Here is a 17,027-nt window from a genome sequence, read left to right as displayed (position 1 = left end):
AAGCTGGCACTGGTAATCACAGTAGTGATGCATGGTATGTATGTGCAGCTTGTTCATCTTTTACATCTAAGCCCTGTCTGATATAAAAGAAAAAAAACAGAAGAATTTTTTGGGGGAGAAGTATTGGGGGATTTGTCACAATGAAGATTTACTCCAGTCATTTCGGCACCATGGTATAGTGCAGAAACATAGCACAATAAAAGACTGCCCAACATTGCTCTTAAAAATGCCTAAAAATTCTCTCCTCATTCACCCTCCCTAAACTAAGAGTTTGGCAATTTTCATATAACTACCTTGGTCAAACACAATTGAGCTAACTGCTGTGTAAGGCCCAATTCTACAATCCACTGCTGTGTCCCCATGTGGAGCCTCAGTGTTCACCAGCATGCATTGAACTGCAGGATCAGGTCCTAAATAAGCAGCTTAAAACGAACAGAAAAAGCGGTGTGTTAATAATGATCACTGTTTTCACACCTATATCCATAGCCACGTTAAGATTAAAAGGTTAGCATCCTAGAACAAATAGAAGCTTAAAGAATTAGAAAGGTTCTTTTTTGTATTTAAAATTACTATTTTAATAGAATTAAAAACAAGGGTTTTATTCTAAATCATTGTCTTGACAAAGAATCCAAGTGAACACATAGCTAAGTTAGAGGTTTCCAAAGAATGAATTTCAGCTCTAGCTACATAAAAAATGCAGTATCAACTGTATTGGCAATATAAATGAATTGTATATATGTAATGAAACAAGTGCATTTAATCCTTTTCACTGTATTAAACTTTCCCAAACAATAGGTTTATCATTTAGTGTTTACAAAGTAAAAACTAGATTTTCTTAACTCCTCCTGCACACTGCTGAAAAAGATTCTACAGGGGTGTTTGATCCAACTACTACAATTCTCAAAAACTGTAATAAAAAACTAGTTTTTTTTATAAACCATATACAAATAGAAGGCAATTACATCAGAATCTGCATAGTTTTTAAGTTAAGTTATACTCTGCCATAGAGATAAGTAGCCAAGATGAATTTGAGCTTCCTTGTTCATTAGATGCACTGCGCCCAATTTATTTTAACGTGCTAAGATTTTGGGGGGAGGGGAACTCAAAGCTGCTGCTCCAGATACATATGCTGAATAATATATAAGACAGATTCAGGGGAGAGTAAAATTGAGAGGACAAATATAAGTGGAGGTAAGCCATATGTCCTTAGAACACACACAATACAAGCAGTATTCTGAATTTCCCTGAAAAAATAGTGCAATTTTCTTAGCATAATATTTACTGTATCAAATTAAGAGGTGCTTTTTTATTTCTATGCAAAATACTATTTCTAAAATATTCCAATGTTCTCTAAACTATCTGATTTTTATGGAACTCTATGCTTTAAATTTAGCTTTTGTACCCAAATATTTACACTTTACAAAAACTGGAGAATTTCTAATAAACTATATTTTATATACTTACACAAACTTAATTTATACATATCCTATTGTATTTTGCTGTTACATTTTGTAGATCAAACTTACATGTACAATAATTTACAAAGGTAGAAGCCTCAAGTGTCAAACATTCCCTTTAAAATAACTATTATCTATGAACAGTCCTTTACAAATCCTATATTGCAAAATGTACTCAATTGCCTGAAAATCATTAAAACTTCCAAGTATATGCAAATATGAATTAAAATATCAAGTAGCAAGGTTTGTGCTGCCTTAAGTGCTTGTAACTCTAATGAAAAAATACCTGAAAGGAGCAAATTATAAATGTAACAATAGAAGCCTCTGAAATGAACTTCAAACCAAGTTCGTTGAAAGATTCAGTCAATGCACAATCTATTATCTGCAAATTTTATATACTGAAATCCCTTTAAATACTGATAAAGAATAAATTTGTTAAAGAATAGATTAAATGCTCTAGCTACACGTTTAAGAGGTTCCCAACTCATTGCTCATAATCTGAAGAATTTTAAACTATTTTGGTATAAAAGCTGCTCTGAATTGGCATGTTTCATTTTAGAAAACATATAAAAGCTAAGCTTATTGCTACTTTTGGACATTTAAGCAATGTCTTCATGGATCCTATTTTTTAGATTTATATATGTCTTCTTGAGAACCGTTCTTTATTTTTGGCAAATTAATGAAAGCAAAAATCCAGAAAATCTTGCTGACAGAACCGAGAATCAAAAATATATGTAGTGTTCCACAGCTAACAAAAAAAATAAAAAAAAGGAGTTTGCAACTTATTTTCCCCAAAGCCACCACAATCCTCATCCATTTATTCTAAAATCTTCATCTACAATATAAAAGTTAGCCTTTCTATACAGTTATCTTGTTTTCGGATACATACTGAGCTAGTTGAATTGTTAATTACAAGTTTCTTGTCACCTAAAGTCCTCAGATTTGGAATTATTTTAAACAATAAAAACTGGAGTAGTTTTCAGTTTACTAGAAAAAAATCTATTTCTGAGCACTTTGCTTTTGAAAGCTCAAGAAGATAATACAACTCTCATTTTTGCCTCAAAAAGTCTAAGGCCCCTAAGGCTACAAAGACTTACGCACATCCTTACATTTATACACTTGTGAAAAGCCCCACTGAAGTCAATGGCACTATTCACAGTGCATAAGATTGAGCACATGGTTATGTCCTGGATCCTGCGAAGACCTAACGATGCAATAAATTAATGCATACTAATGAAAAAAATCAAATCATATTTCTAATTGTATCAAACTTTTACAAAATACACTTCTAAAGCATCCCATATAAGCTTCCTATGTTGGATAAGGTTTCCTGTCCACAGATTCTGAAAGGCACAAATGAACTGAAGAGACTGCTCTTTCAAGTCTTCCAACTATGGAGACAATCTAAAAAAAGTCATGTTAGGAAGAGGTCCAATATAAGGCATTCAAATATTCCTTTTTGTACTACAGATCTACATTAAGCACCACTTATGGTTACAATGTTCAGATAAAGAATCAAACATTTTTTCCTTCAAAAATGAGTTTGCACATGGGACATCATTTGTGAGGGAGATGCTGATGAGGTTGATGAATTGGAAATCTTAGAATTATTTGTGATCTGTAGTTCTTCAAGTCTTCTCATGTAGTCATCACGCAATGCTAGGAGCTCCATGTAACGCTGCTCCACGGGATTTGGCTGCTAGAAAAAAAAAATCCAACAAAGGTGACTTTTACAATGTTATTTTGACCATGTTTCCTCACCAGGAGATTGTTCCAACAATTCGACAGCACCCAACATTTGCACTCTCCAGCGTCCCAAACAGTAAAACCTTCTCAAAAGGGTTTCCTCATATCGATCCTCCTTTCCTCACAACAAGAGATTTATATCCAGCTTTGTACAAAGCCAGTTCATGCTACTTCAATATCAGTCAGAAAAGCTTGCTGCTGAATGATGAGAGGGTTGTTTGTTCCCTCTTCCCCATTCTCAGGCCTTGTTTATACTATCGCGGTAAGTCGACCTAAGTTACGCTATTCCAGTTACGTGAATAACGTAACTGGAGTCGATGTAGCTTAGGTCAATGTACCGCGGTGTCTACACCGCGCTGCATTGACAGGAGATGCTCTCCCGTCTAGTTCTTGGAGTGGTGGATTACTGGAGTCAACCGGAGAGCATTCCCCCATCAATTTAGTGGGTCTATTGCAGCAGCGCTGATCTACCAGTAAGTATAGACAAGCCCTTAGATTGGCGCTGCTGCAATCGATGCAGTGGGTGTCTGTCATAAATATAAAGGAAAGAGTCGCATAAAATCCCTCCTTGGCAGCTGTACTGAATCACTTTACCTGTAAGGGGTTAAGAAGCTCAAATAACCTGTTTGTCACCTGACCAGAAGGACCAATAAGGAAAGATACTTTCAAATCGGGGGGGGGGGGGACAGAGGGAGGTGGTTTTGTTTGTGCTCTCTCTCTTCGTTCAACATCTCCTGAAAACATACCTGAAATGATCAATCTAAAATTACAAAAATTGTAAGTAAGGTAAGGAAATGTGTTAGGTTTTGTTTTAGCTTGTGAATTTTCCGTATGCTAAGAGATAGTTTTATTCCTGTTTTTGTAACTGTGAATCTGAGTCCAGAGGGGAGTCCTCTGTGTTTTAAATCTTTTTATTACCCTGTAAAGTTACCTTACATCCTGATTTTGCAGGTGTGATTCTTTGACTTTTTTTCTTTATAATAAAGTTCTTCTTTTAAGAACCTGATTGATTTTAGTGTCCTAAAGATAAAGGGTCTGGTCTGTACTTACATTAAAGGCAATTGGTTGGTATATTATTCTCAAGCCTCCCAGGAAAGGGGGTGAAGAGGCTTGGGGGGATATTTTGGGGGAATAGGGATTCCAAGTGACCCGTCCCTGAATTTTTGTTTAAATCACTTGGTGGTGGCAGCAATACCATCCAAGGACAAGGAAAAGAATTTGTGCCTTGGGGAAGTTTTTAACCTAAGCTGGTAGGTTAGGGGGTCTTTCACGCGGGTCCCCACGTACCCCAGAGTTCAGAGTGGGGAGGGAACCCTGACAGTGTCAATTTAGCGGATCTAGTAAAGACCCGCTAAATCGATGGGAGAGCGCTCTCCAGTTGACTCCGGTAATCCACCACTCCAAGAAAAGTAAGGGAAGTAGACAGGAGAGCGTCTCCCATCAACACAACATGGTGTAGTCACCATGGTTACGTCGACCTAAGCTACATCGACTCCAGTTATATTTTTCACGTAAGTGGAGTAGCATAACTTAGGTCGACTTACTGCGGTATTATAGGCAAGGCCTCACAGACATCATGAGCACACCTAGCTCTTCACAACCCAGGAATTGAAAAGCTAAGTCCAGATTTAAAATCACAGTGTCTTGCTTGGAAGTGCTACTAAATCATCAAGCTAGACCGATAATATATTAGCATCCTTATAATTAAAAATATTTATTGGTTTGTTTGGTTTTTTAAGGAGGGGAGGCGGTGTTAAATAAAACCTTTGTACCTAAGTTTTCTGAGTGCCTCCAAAAAAGCAAGAACATTTTCTATTAGTAAATTCTCTAATGAAACTCTGGACATCTGTTTTATGAAATTTCTTGAGCTTCAAGAAAAAAAAGCTATTCATATAAATAGCAGTTCTTTAACAGGGGGTGGGGTGATAAGCATTTCCCTTTTGAGCACAATTCCATAAAACTTCAAACAATTTCTGTCTGTAGGGAGGAAACGATAAATTAAGTAGAAAAGAGATACTGCATGTGACAGCCTTCAATTATGCCCAGTTCCACAAGTGTCAAGGGGTTGCTGCTATTTTTCAGATATCTCCCTATAATTTCAGAAGTGATCCATCAGAGGAACAGTTTCAGCAACAAATTCCAGGTCCCTGCAGGACCAAATAAAATGCCACATACCTTTAGGGATAAATAAATTAATTGCTTTACTCCCCTCACATGTAATCTATTTCTCTAACATTAAGCAGCAGGTTAGATACTGGTACAACAGGTAGAGAGTATGAACCAACCATAGAAGCTGTTGGATTCAGTTATTACCTAGAGAATCAGCAGGAAAATAGCAAAGCTGTCGAACACTATGCCTAACTCTAAAGGAATATCGCACTAGGAAACTGATCCATTGCTTGCACAGAAGCCTCAACTGTGCTTTTTGTAATGATGTTGAAACGTATCTTGTCCCATTTACACTAGCAGTTAAAATGCAGTACTGGTTCAGGGGAACGCATCAACAGAGTCAATTTCCTAGTGAAGATGGGGCTTAAACATACAACAGGGAAAAAAAAAAAAAAAAAAAAAAAAAAATCAGCAACTTCAGATTCTCTTTCCTCAAAAAAAGGTCACTCTTCCTGACAGACATTAGTTGAAATGACTAAACAGAGAGCATAAATTATATTCTGTATAGTGTAAAAAGAACAGTACAAGTCATAATTAAACTGTAGAGAAGCTGACTTACTTGCTGCCGAATCCTTGGATTCCATCTAATGTAATAATTGACCCAAAGTTCCAAGTGACGCATACTGGCTACTGGATAGAGTGCTCGATTCACTTCTTTAGTATAAAAAGGATTGGTGTACTTTGCTTTTTCACTATTTATCAGTGACCACAATGACAATGTTCTCCCAGTCACTTTCTGCAAAGAAAATGAAATGGTAAAGATTTCGAGTATTTGTACAGTATAAGAGTGCACGCACTATGGTAACTCCAGTTATACTTTTCATATAGCATGGTTCTTTTCTAACTAAAAGTATCACATGTATAATCACTATATGAAGAATATTCCACAAGCAGTGACAAACTCACAAAGTACCCTGAAGTCTGAATATTGTCATTTAGATACACGAAAACAAGCTTGCTGTCTTGCAACTGTTCCAATAACAGTGCCATTTTTGCTACATTGACTATACACAACTTAATTTTTTTAAAATTAAGATCATATATTCCTCCTGCCACAGTCAAACAATCATCAGTTTTACCTACCTCTTTTTCTCTAACAGATTCACAGTTGTACAAGAAAGTACCAAATCGGCAGCTATACAAATGGTCCAGAATTGTAATCAAGAATTGTTCATTGAATTCAAAAGCTGTTGGAAACTAGGCACAAAAAAGTTATTGTTAGAGATTTGTTTCTGTGTGCGCGCACACATAGAAACAGTCTGATTGAACAGCTAGTTTAAAAGAAGTCATTTAGGAAACCTGTTATTAAGTTTACCTAAAAACTAGGTTTCCTGCCACAAAACAACTACAAACATGATGGATTAAATGCTCAGACAACAGGTAAGATGTCAACACTCCTACATTCTTATCAATGAATACATTAGCACATGTCCTGTCAGACCAACAATGGTGCTTTACAGTTTCTAAGGTCAGAGATATAAAGCTGGTTCTGCCACTCCAAAGATGGATGAAGTCTCATCTTGCCTAACAAGAGGCTGGTTTCCTTGTTAATCAGGAACTTTTTCACTTTTGTCTCAAAATGATTAAGACTAAACTACATGCAGGAATTAGGAGTTGATAAAGGTATGGGGCCCACTGCAATTAAGCAGAAAGCTGTTGACTTTTCTGTGACAGATTTAGCTTAATATTGGAAAAGGATTTGTTTATCCAAACAAAATGCAAGGTGGGGCTTATAGTGGGCAAAAGGAAACTGCAGTACTTAGTTGGCTGCACAGTATTATTACACTAAGTGAACTTGTACATTTCTTGAGGTATCTCAAGTGGAGACAATAAGTTTCTATAAACAGAGTAAGCAGTGAAAGGGTATAGCTGGAAGACTGCGATCCACAAGATAAGATTCAACAGAAATTCAAGGCAAAAGTTCTGTCTCCACAATGTTAGCTAAACTTTTATGAATAATTAGCTCTCTGGCAGAAACACCATTCTTCAAAGTCAGTGAAATACAGTTTTTCAGTAACGATACCATGAAAGATTGCTAACTCAACTACATCAAAATTAGACAACCAAAATTATTACATTTAAACTAGTAATATAACAGTCATAGGCCTAGTGAACTAGTGACCCTGCTTTGCGCTGACACATAGGGGAACCAATATTTGATTTTCAGTTCTTGACTCTCATTTTTGGACCTACATGGGCTAGGTATGCTATAAAGATAATATGCATAGTTTTGTTACTTAATACGAACAGTTTGTTAGCTCATGAGGTAAAACTGAGTAGCCCCAAGCATTCTTTTCAAGCTTCAATAGGAAGGACAGGAGCAATGTCACAGTATCTTCAGGGCAAGGTTTTAGAATAGGATTAAAAAAAGGGGGAAGGAGAAAATCTCAGTGCTCTGAAAACGTGGGAAGGGACTGTGAAATAACCTATAACAGTTTGATAGACCTAGTTTGATACTCAAAGACTTAAAGTTGTTTTGTCCTTACATGAGGGAATTGTGTTTCCAGGAACAGTTTTTGGAATGATGAAATAAAAACAAAATTAACCATAATACATTAATTCTAGTTCCTGTAACTACATGCAACAGTATTACGCTATTACAAACATTCATAAAAGCATCTATTTAAGTTATGTCATAGTACAGTCCTTTAGACATGAAATATTGGTTAATGAGCAAAAGGACTGGACATAAAGCCAGCATATTTTCTACTCAGAAATAGTGAGACTTCCAGCTTGGGAGGGAGGAGAGGGTTAACACACACACAAAAAAGGTAAGTAAATATGCTACTTTCTACTACCTGGTCAGAGTAGCAAACTTATGTATACAGAGGTGGTTTGTTTGTTTTTGTTGTGGTTTTTGGGGGGAGAGGCTTTTTTTTTTTTTTTTTGAGGATTCAGACTCTTAATTCAAGGATAATTGTAAAATATTGTTATGTGCTGGATAACACCATCTTTTGGATATGGCTAGAGCTTACCTGCTTAGACATTTGCCACACACAATCAACGAACTGGAGAAAGATAGGTGATCTATCAGCATCAGCATGGTTTTTATCACCATGGCCTATTCTCTGAAATGAAACAAAGCAAGTTGGACATTACTCACAACTGGTTTTGGTATATATCGGATGTCTATTTTCGTGTGAGACATGCTTCATAAATGCCAAAAGACGCATGAAAAACACATTTGATCTACAATATTACAATGAGGGGGTTAATACTCTATTGTCCACCCTCCTGACTTTAGCGATATAATTTTACATATTAACATTTTAGAACACTTAAAGATTTGAAAGATTCTGAAGTGCAAATAACTTCCGCTGGAATCAATGGGAGTTTCTTGATTAAGGGTTGCAAGATTCAGCATTGAAATCAACCCTCCAAAGCACGGGCATCGTCAGCACCTGTAATCCTGTACATAAAGCACTATGCAAAATATGACTCAGGTGGCAAGAACTCCATCTACTTGCACTAGTTTTTTATCTTCATTTAAGTTTGAAACAATACGACATCTTTTCTCTCTAATACTTACCCAGCTCAATCATTTACACTAAATTCATGCTACTGTTGCTGTTTCAAGTCCCGAGTTTCTTTTGAACATGCTGTAAATGTATGGAATCAATTTCTACCAACATTTCCTCAGAGATGGAAATCAAGTTTATGCTCCTTTGTCCTTCCCCTTCATGTTCTCTCAGAGAGATAAGTAGCAGCTGTTGTATAGTTTGTCATATTCAAGAATCTTCCTTTCCCAAAATCTAGCAGTATATTTTTTTCTAACTTTCTAAAGATCTAAGCTGAAGCAATGTTAGTCCACTGTCAGATGATCCCTCAAAAAAGACAATTCACTTGTGCTACTGTTTTACTACAACTGATGAACTAAAACATCTACAGAATACCTCTAGCCTTGCCGATAAGAGATTCTAAAGAATGTAACTTCATGCATAGGGTAACTTTGGTAACAGAGTTTGTGCTGCCAGCAGGATGTGAATACAGCTAGCAGAAGCCAGCAGTATCCCCAATAAGAGGATGGGTTTACCTGAAAGTCTGCCTTTGTGGGGAAAGTTAGGTCCACTTTGTAGGGACTGATGAAGGTGTGATGTGAAGTGAAGAGTAGGTAGGGGCCCTGCAGATATCAGAGGAAGTGGCCTCCTCTCTCTCTGCTTAAGTAGCAGAAAAAGACTCTAGCAGAGCATCTTTTCACTGTGAGAGAAGGGGGTTTACCCTGCTGTCAATACAGGATTTCAGCCAGCCACTAATGGTGGCCTTAGAGGTTGGCAATCCTTGCACTGGACCATGAAAACAGTCTGACTTTTTGAATATCAGTCCTGTGCAACTAAAAGCTGGATAGCTCGTCCCTTTACAGCCTGAGAGTAGTATGTCTGTTTGAAAGGAGAGGAAGAGTTTAGGTAAAAGTTGGAGAAAACCATATGGAGGTATATGATCACTCTGGAAAAGTACTCCTGAGGCAAATGAAAAACTATCAATTTGTCTGAAAAGAAATGGAAGGTATTGGTAGCAAAGGTTAATAACGAAGGAGCTTAGTTCTTCAAAACTACAAGCTGGGGAAAGGACAACTAAAAGCCCAATTCTGATTAAATCATGAGGTGCAACACATAAGGGCTTACAGAGACAATGACACAAACTTGGGAAGATAAAAGACAGGTCTTACTGAGAGAGAATGGATCTGAAGATGAGCCTCATGTGGGAAAAGCCCTTGAAAAGTTTGTAAGTATAGAGGTGGAGCCTTAGGGATTCCCTCTCACCTCAAAAGACTGTAGAAGGAGAGAGCTGGACTTGGTGTTATGGCATAGCAGTACTTAAGTCCTATGTTGAAACCTGTTCTAACAAATTCTAGGACATGCTGGAAGAAGGTGGAACTCTCTCTCAGCACATCACCTAGAAAAGGTTGTCCAGATTCTTCCATCTGTGTGTCTCATTATGATCAGTCAGAGAAAAGCCAAGAAAAACTGCTGGAGTGAGAAAGCTGAATTTATGTTCCATGTTTCCAGTATTCTTTGCTCCGTCCTGGAGGCATATGGAAAGCTTTCACTATCCTCCTTACTGATGCCTGCTAAATGGCACCATAACATTAGCTGTTCTGCATTTCCAGCAGGATGCAAAAAGGGAAGACAAAGAAAATGAATTTTACAAAAATGAAATAAATGCTATGGACTAACTTCAAGTCTAGGCAAGACTGATCATTCTGCTCAAATTTATTTTTCCTCATCACTTTAGACAGACTGAGTAAAGAGCAGATCAAAACTTGACATGCTGATCAACTGAAAAGTTGAACACATTTATTAGAACTTTCATAGCATTCAAGTTTCAATACAAGCATTTAAAAATCTTCCTTGTTTTAGAATTTACAATGTACATAAAAAACGTTAAAACAGTTCCTTTCAATAATTTTCTCTAATTCTTACCGATGCAAATTTGTGTCCAAAGCTTATCCACTCCTTTTGTACCAGAACTTCAAAACCCACAATTGTTCTGTAGTAGCTGTCTAACATCAACATGGCTAGAGAAGTTAATTGTGCTGTTCGGTCCCAACCATCACTACAGTGTACCAACACTGAGCTCTTCCCTGAAGACACCTTGTCTGCCACTTGAATAGCTCCTGTCAAGACAAGCTGACAACAAGGTACGGATATCAGACAATTCAGAAGGTTAGTGTTATCATTCCAGCAAAAATGATTGATTTCTTACAGTTTTAATTAAAAGACTTGGGGAAGAACACCTGTATGTAACTTAAATTGATCAGATTTTTCTGGGAGTTCAGCAAGCAATTTGCAATTTCTACTATAAAAAAAAAAAAAATGAAGACCCCAAACTATACAAGATAGGGTTTACTAAGAAAAAGAGAACCAAACTCATCTCACAGCAACTTCTCAAAAATCGGATAGAAAATAGTGTCTTTACCATACTGAGAAACATAAAAGCTTTTTAAAAATAGGATTACCACAAGAAGTACCTGTGTTAAAAATTACACATTCCATTTAGTTCCTTTTGAGTTAAAGATTTGAGACAGATGCTATTGCTAAAAATAAAGCCTGTTTTATATCCTTTTCTCGTTTTTATTTTTGTAACCATTCACTTAAAATGGAAATCCTAAGTAAACAGTAGTTATTACAGCAGGGCATACATTCTAAAAATGCAGAAATGTTAGGGGTACAAGCCAAAAAGCCAACTGACAAAATATACTGCTAAAAACATTTTTATGACCATTAATGCATACTTTAAAATATTTTATTTCAATTACAAAGTGGAGCAACACAGCTTGTTTGCAAAGAAAATGAAGTTCAAAAATTCATGTAATAAACAAACATTGCTAAACTAAAACTTGTACGTTTTGTAAATTGCAGTTTACTTAAACATGCTGTAAAATAGTTTAATTTTCTGTGTTCATGTGTTATTGCAACTCAAGAATCTTTATTTTACAGCACTCATTTATTAATTTAATCTTAATCTTAACACTGTCTTGTACTCTCAATTATTAACTACCTTTTCTCCCCCCAAAAGCAAGGTATGTCAATATTTAAAATGATAAATGTCTCTTACTGTTGATAAATAGGGATATTAGCATGATATATTCTTAAGACTAGTACAATCTAGACAGAGCTATTGGATATTAACACATCTATACCTGAATAATTTTACAGCCTGACTAACCAAAAGGTAACCCACTTTGTGTAGAGTAGCTAAATGCTGCCTCTTATTTAAAAGAATTCTTTTGGAAAATAGCATCTGTAATAAAGAGAGCAAGTCTGATATTTGCAGAAGTCCTACCCTACCAGCCAACTCTTTATACAGTTTCCAACAAGCAAAACAGTAAGACATTTTCAAGGTCACCCAATTCCAGAAGAGCAATAACTAAGATTCTTTAGTAATCACACAAATTACAAAGCGAATTAACGTAGTTTTTTTTTTTTTTGTAAAATAAAAGGCATGTAAGATAAGTGAAAATCCAATCCCTATAGAATATTATTTTGTGCTAGAAACTCACCTTGATATGTTCTAACCAGTGAGTTGACTCCAAACTAGATAACCAGTGAGATTCTTCTACATTAGGATAAACAATGTCCTTCAACTTTTTTAAAGATTCCCTCATGACATGAATATTATGAATATCTAGGAAGAAGAGTTCTGCATTGGGATATGCATCATCGCCTTCATATCCTCCCCCAGTGGCCTAAAAAACAAAAACAGATTTGAAATCTACTTTTAGTTGTCATTTAAACTCTGCTGAAATGCTTTAATAAAGATGGAAGGGATTAAACTTTCTTTAGGACACCCTGCCACATTACCAAGTCAATTATTTATGAGGAAGTCCACCTATATAGCCCAACTATATTAGGCAAGCCCTATTTTTATATTATATTTAGTAATTATTAAATATATTTTTAAAAAGCTTTATTTCACCTCAATACAAATTTCATCATGAAGAAAATAGTAGAAAATGCAAATCCAAGGTAGCTTGCTTTGTGCATGGGTATGCCCAATAAATGTTTTTGGTAAAAGGTCTGACAAAGTTCAAATCTGCCCATCAATCTAGTTCTCTTTCTGGAACCCTCATGAGTTGCTGCTGCCGCCTTGTCTTAGATAAACATATCAGGCCATGAAGTTAGAGAATGATTTTGGCAACTCTTACAGGGTCCTTTGTAAGGGCTTGATCCAGGTGTCAAATCTGAAGAGCATCACTTTCCTAACACTACATTCAGAAGCATGGGTCTCTCCCAACACAACTTGCAGACTGGATGTATCTTGTTTCTATCTCTGTTGATTTTCATTCTTGCAACATGCCCTGTCCTCCAGCTCATGATAGTGGATGTTACTTTCCAAGATGCTCTGATATTGATCAGAGGATCTTGTAACTTCAACTATTTATTTCAGCTAATATTTTCCTTAATAGGGCGTCAATATACTTGACCGTTGTCATTCCTAACTGAATTTCCCATCTTCCAACTTTGGCAAGATTATCAGCTACCACACTCCTGCATATACAGACATGTGATGAAATCCATGGAAAAGTCAATTTATTGCTTTGCTTTTTGATTCTTCTTATGAACTGAATTGATGAAAGTGTTCTGGTTTCTTTGAAAGAAACCGAGGATTGCTGCCTGCAAGTCAACAAACATCACAACATCCGCCTCTATTTCTGCTCTGCACTTGCAGTGCAATGAGAATAGCTTTCATTTCAGCCATATAATTTGAGCAGATATACCCCAAACGAATGCTCTCTTTCTTGTACTCTCTATTAGGCCTCTGGATACAGATACCACAATCACCATTACTGAAAAAGGTGTCTGACAAATCATCAGCGTACAGATGAATCTGTTTTGCCCTGTGACTGATGCCGTTGGGTGGTCTATTCTACAATCTTCCTTAGGTTACCCAAGCCTGCGTGCTCCTTCGAGCAAGGTTCCAAAAGGAGAGGCATTTACTAAAGCAAATAGGTTCATGTGGAGGAATTACTGGCTATATAAGCTTCTTCACACATTTCCCCCTTCCACCATCATCAAATGCTTCCACTTCTTCCATTGCCCTTATGCATCTTTCAAAACAAGACTATTATTTCAGCCTTGATTTGGTTTTCCAGTTCCTAAACAGTGATGATATTCAGGTTCTCTATTTTCATAAGTGCCAAAATTAAGAAGTGAAACAAAACAGTTATAATAATGTTGGCTAAAAGAGCTAAATTTTGTGGAGGTGGGTCCCAGAATCCATGGACTGGATTAAACTAGCCAGACAAGCAAAAATGGAACAAGCACTATCTCAGATAGGATCCAGGCTGCTTTGAGGACAAATGGGTATGCCCCTGGACTTACTTACTCACTTACTATATGTATGTATGTATATATTTACACACACACACACACACACACACACACACACACACACACGTAATGGTGGTAAATAGCCTTCCCTTGACCAGACACCAACTACCTTAAAGAAAAAAAAAGAAAAAAAAGTATTTTTTATTAAGATATCCTGCTGTCTAACCATGTTGGTTGGTTTGTTTTAATTCCTGCATATTATTTCTACTAGCTAAACAAATTTATGATTTAAGTATGGTGGAAACGGATTTAAAATAAGTGGCGCTCAGATGGACTAGAAGATAAAAATTAAAATGTAAGTACATTCCACAAAGCAGCAATATCTCAATCTTCTGATTATTCTTAGTACACTGGCTCATCAATGGCAGAAATGAAAGAAGCAATTATTTATTCACCACATTTCTATATTAACTAGACGGGAGTTTAATCAAGAGGAACGGACAGTTTTTTCCTTTTTCCATATTACAAACTTTAATTAATGCAAGCACAGGTTAACCCATATTAGCACCAAGAGTCTCAAAGCTTGCTATATTTCAGTGTCCTGTTTATTTGCTCCTAGAATTAATAAAGTTTAAATAATAAAATTCTCTGTAGCAGGGGAGGCCAAACTTACTGGCCCTCTGAGCCGCATACGACAATCTTCAGAAGTTTGAGAGCCAGGGCACACCTGTCCGGAGCCGGTGCTCGGGCTTCAGCCACATGCCTGCTGAAGCCCTGAGCCCCGGCAGGTGCGTCCCGCAGAGCTGAAGCTCCTACAGCCCCCTCCCCACTGGACAGAAGCCCCTACCCCATCACTCCACTGCAAGGCAGTGGTCCTGAGCTCCCAGTCTGGTAGGTGGAGAAGGGGGGCGGCATGGGGGGCTTGCGAGCCACAGTAAAATAGCGACATGAAGCTCACGAGCCACAGTTTGGCCACCCCTGCTCTATAGCTTGACCAATAATTTTGACAGAATTCAAGGATTCATCACCATCAGCTTTACTTTAAGTGAGTTTTCTATGAGCAAAGTTTCTGTTTCTACAGATTTGATATGCCTTGCAGAACACATTTTAAGATTCCTACTAAAAAGTCACTGCTATGGCTGCTCTCTCAGAAGTTCCACGGCAATGCAGCTGCAGAGGCTGATTCCTGCTTGGTATTTGAGGGTGTGAGGAAGGACAAAAATACACTCCCCCTACAAGTCATGCTAAGAGACTAGGCTTTCCAAGCTGTCTGAAATCACATTTCCCACAGACAGTAAAAATTCAACCCAACCCTCTAAACTATAGTGAGGAACGAGTACATGGATATCCACTACCACTTCCACAGGGTGGTGCTTTCTCAATGGGTCAGAGCTGCCATCCTGCCCCTAAAATGAGAGGTGTTTATATAAATTTTAGTCCCTTTTATTAGGCTTTATCCATCCTGGAGTAAGGAACGATTGTTACTTTAGCTCTAGGGCTTCAGTAATTCCTACTGGCTGTGTGGTCTTTGGGTGTGGATGAAAAACGACATACAAAGCCCAGGGAATAAGCTCAAAATCTTGTACATAAAAGTTATCCAAGGCAAATCCAGAACTCTCCATTTTGCAGCTTCTTTTACTCTACAGGCCAACCCTTTGCACTGTATAGGTCAATGTTCCTCAGACCCAGCAAATGCACCCTTCCACTGCTTCTACAGCTTAGAAGATTGAAAATACTTTTACTCAAGGGGGAATTCTGCACCACTGCGCACGCACAGAATTCATGTCCCCGTAGATTTTTTTCCCCACAGCAGAAAATACATTCTGCCGGAGAGGCGCGGCAGTTACGCCTTTCGCCCACCAGGGGCTGCTGTGGTACCAGAACAAAGGGCAGCCAGCTCACTAGGCACAGCAGTCAGCAGCCGATAGGGAGAAGAGGGTGCATTCCTCACAGTGCCCCGCCCACGGTGCCAGGTGAGGAGGCACGGGTTATGGGGAGTTGGGGGGAGACAGACAGAGGGTGGCACATGGAGATGCTGGGGGGTTACACAGACTGGGATTCATAGAATCAAAGGACTGACAGGGAGCTTGAGAGGTCAAGTCCAGTTCCCTGCGCTCAAGGCAGGACTAAGTATTACCTTAGACCACCCCTGACAGGTGTTTGTCTAACCTGCTCTTAAAAATCCCCAATGATGGAGATTCCACAACCTCCTTAGGCAATTTATTCTAGCGCTTAACCACCCTGACAGGAAATTTTTCCTAATGCCAACCTAAACCACCCTTGTTGTAATTTAAGCCCATTGCTTCTTGTCTTATCCTCAGAGGTTAAAGAGAACAATTTTTCTTCCTCCTCCTTGTAACAACCTTTTATGCACTCGAAAACTGTTGTGTCCCCCCCCCCCCCCCCAGTCTTCTCTTCTCCAGACTAAACAAACCCAATTTTTTCAATCTTCCCTCATAGGTCATGTTTTTTAGACCATTAATCATTTTTGTTGCTCTTCTCTGGACTTCCTCCAATTGTCCACATCTTTCCTGAAATGTGGCACCCAGAACCAGACACAATACTCCAGTTAAGGCCTAATCAGCATGGAGTAGAGCAGAAGAATTACTTTTTATCTTGCTTATAACACTCCTGCTAATACATCCCAGAATCATGTTTGCCTTTTTTTTTTTTTTTTTTTTGGAAACAGTATTACACTGTTGACTCATATTTAGCTTGTGATCCACTATGAGACCCAGGTCCCTTTATGCAGTACTCCTTCGTAGGCAGTCTTTTCCCAGTTTGTATGTGTGCAACTGATTGTTCTATCCTAAGTGGAGTATTTTGCATTTGTCCTTATTGATTTTCATCCTATTTACCCCTCAGACCATTTCTATAGTTTGTC

General features: G+C 37.8%; 1 protein-coding gene across 1 annotated transcript in view; it reads right to left on the bottom strand.

The window, feature by feature from the left end:
* Positions 1-2,988: 2,988 nt before the first annotated feature.
* Positions 2,989-17,027, bottom strand: part of MTM1 (myotubularin 1) — a 59,973-nt gene continuing 45,934 nt past the window's right edge. The window contains exons 10-15 of the mRNA XM_065410450.1: positions 12,373-12,558; positions 10,793-10,999; positions 8,348-8,440; positions 6,456-6,569; positions 5,932-6,108; positions 2,989-3,156 (exon numbers count right to left, since the gene is read on the bottom strand). Coding sequence (XP_065266522.1) covers positions 2,989-3,156; positions 5,932-6,108; positions 6,456-6,569; positions 8,348-8,440; positions 10,793-10,999; positions 12,373-12,558 — 945 coding nt within the window. The remainder of the gene's footprint in view (positions 3,157-5,931; positions 6,109-6,455; positions 6,570-8,347; positions 8,441-10,792; positions 11,000-12,372; positions 12,559-17,027) is intronic.

The sequence above is a fragment of the Emys orbicularis genome, chromosome 9 (assembly GCF_028017835.1).
Source record: "Emys orbicularis isolate rEmyOrb1 chromosome 9, rEmyOrb1.hap1, whole genome shotgun sequence".
NCBI lineage: Eukaryota > Metazoa > Chordata > Testudines > Emydidae > Emys > Emys orbicularis.
Note: the sequence above shows the minus strand (reverse complement) of the source record. Positions and strands in the feature narration are given on the sequence as shown.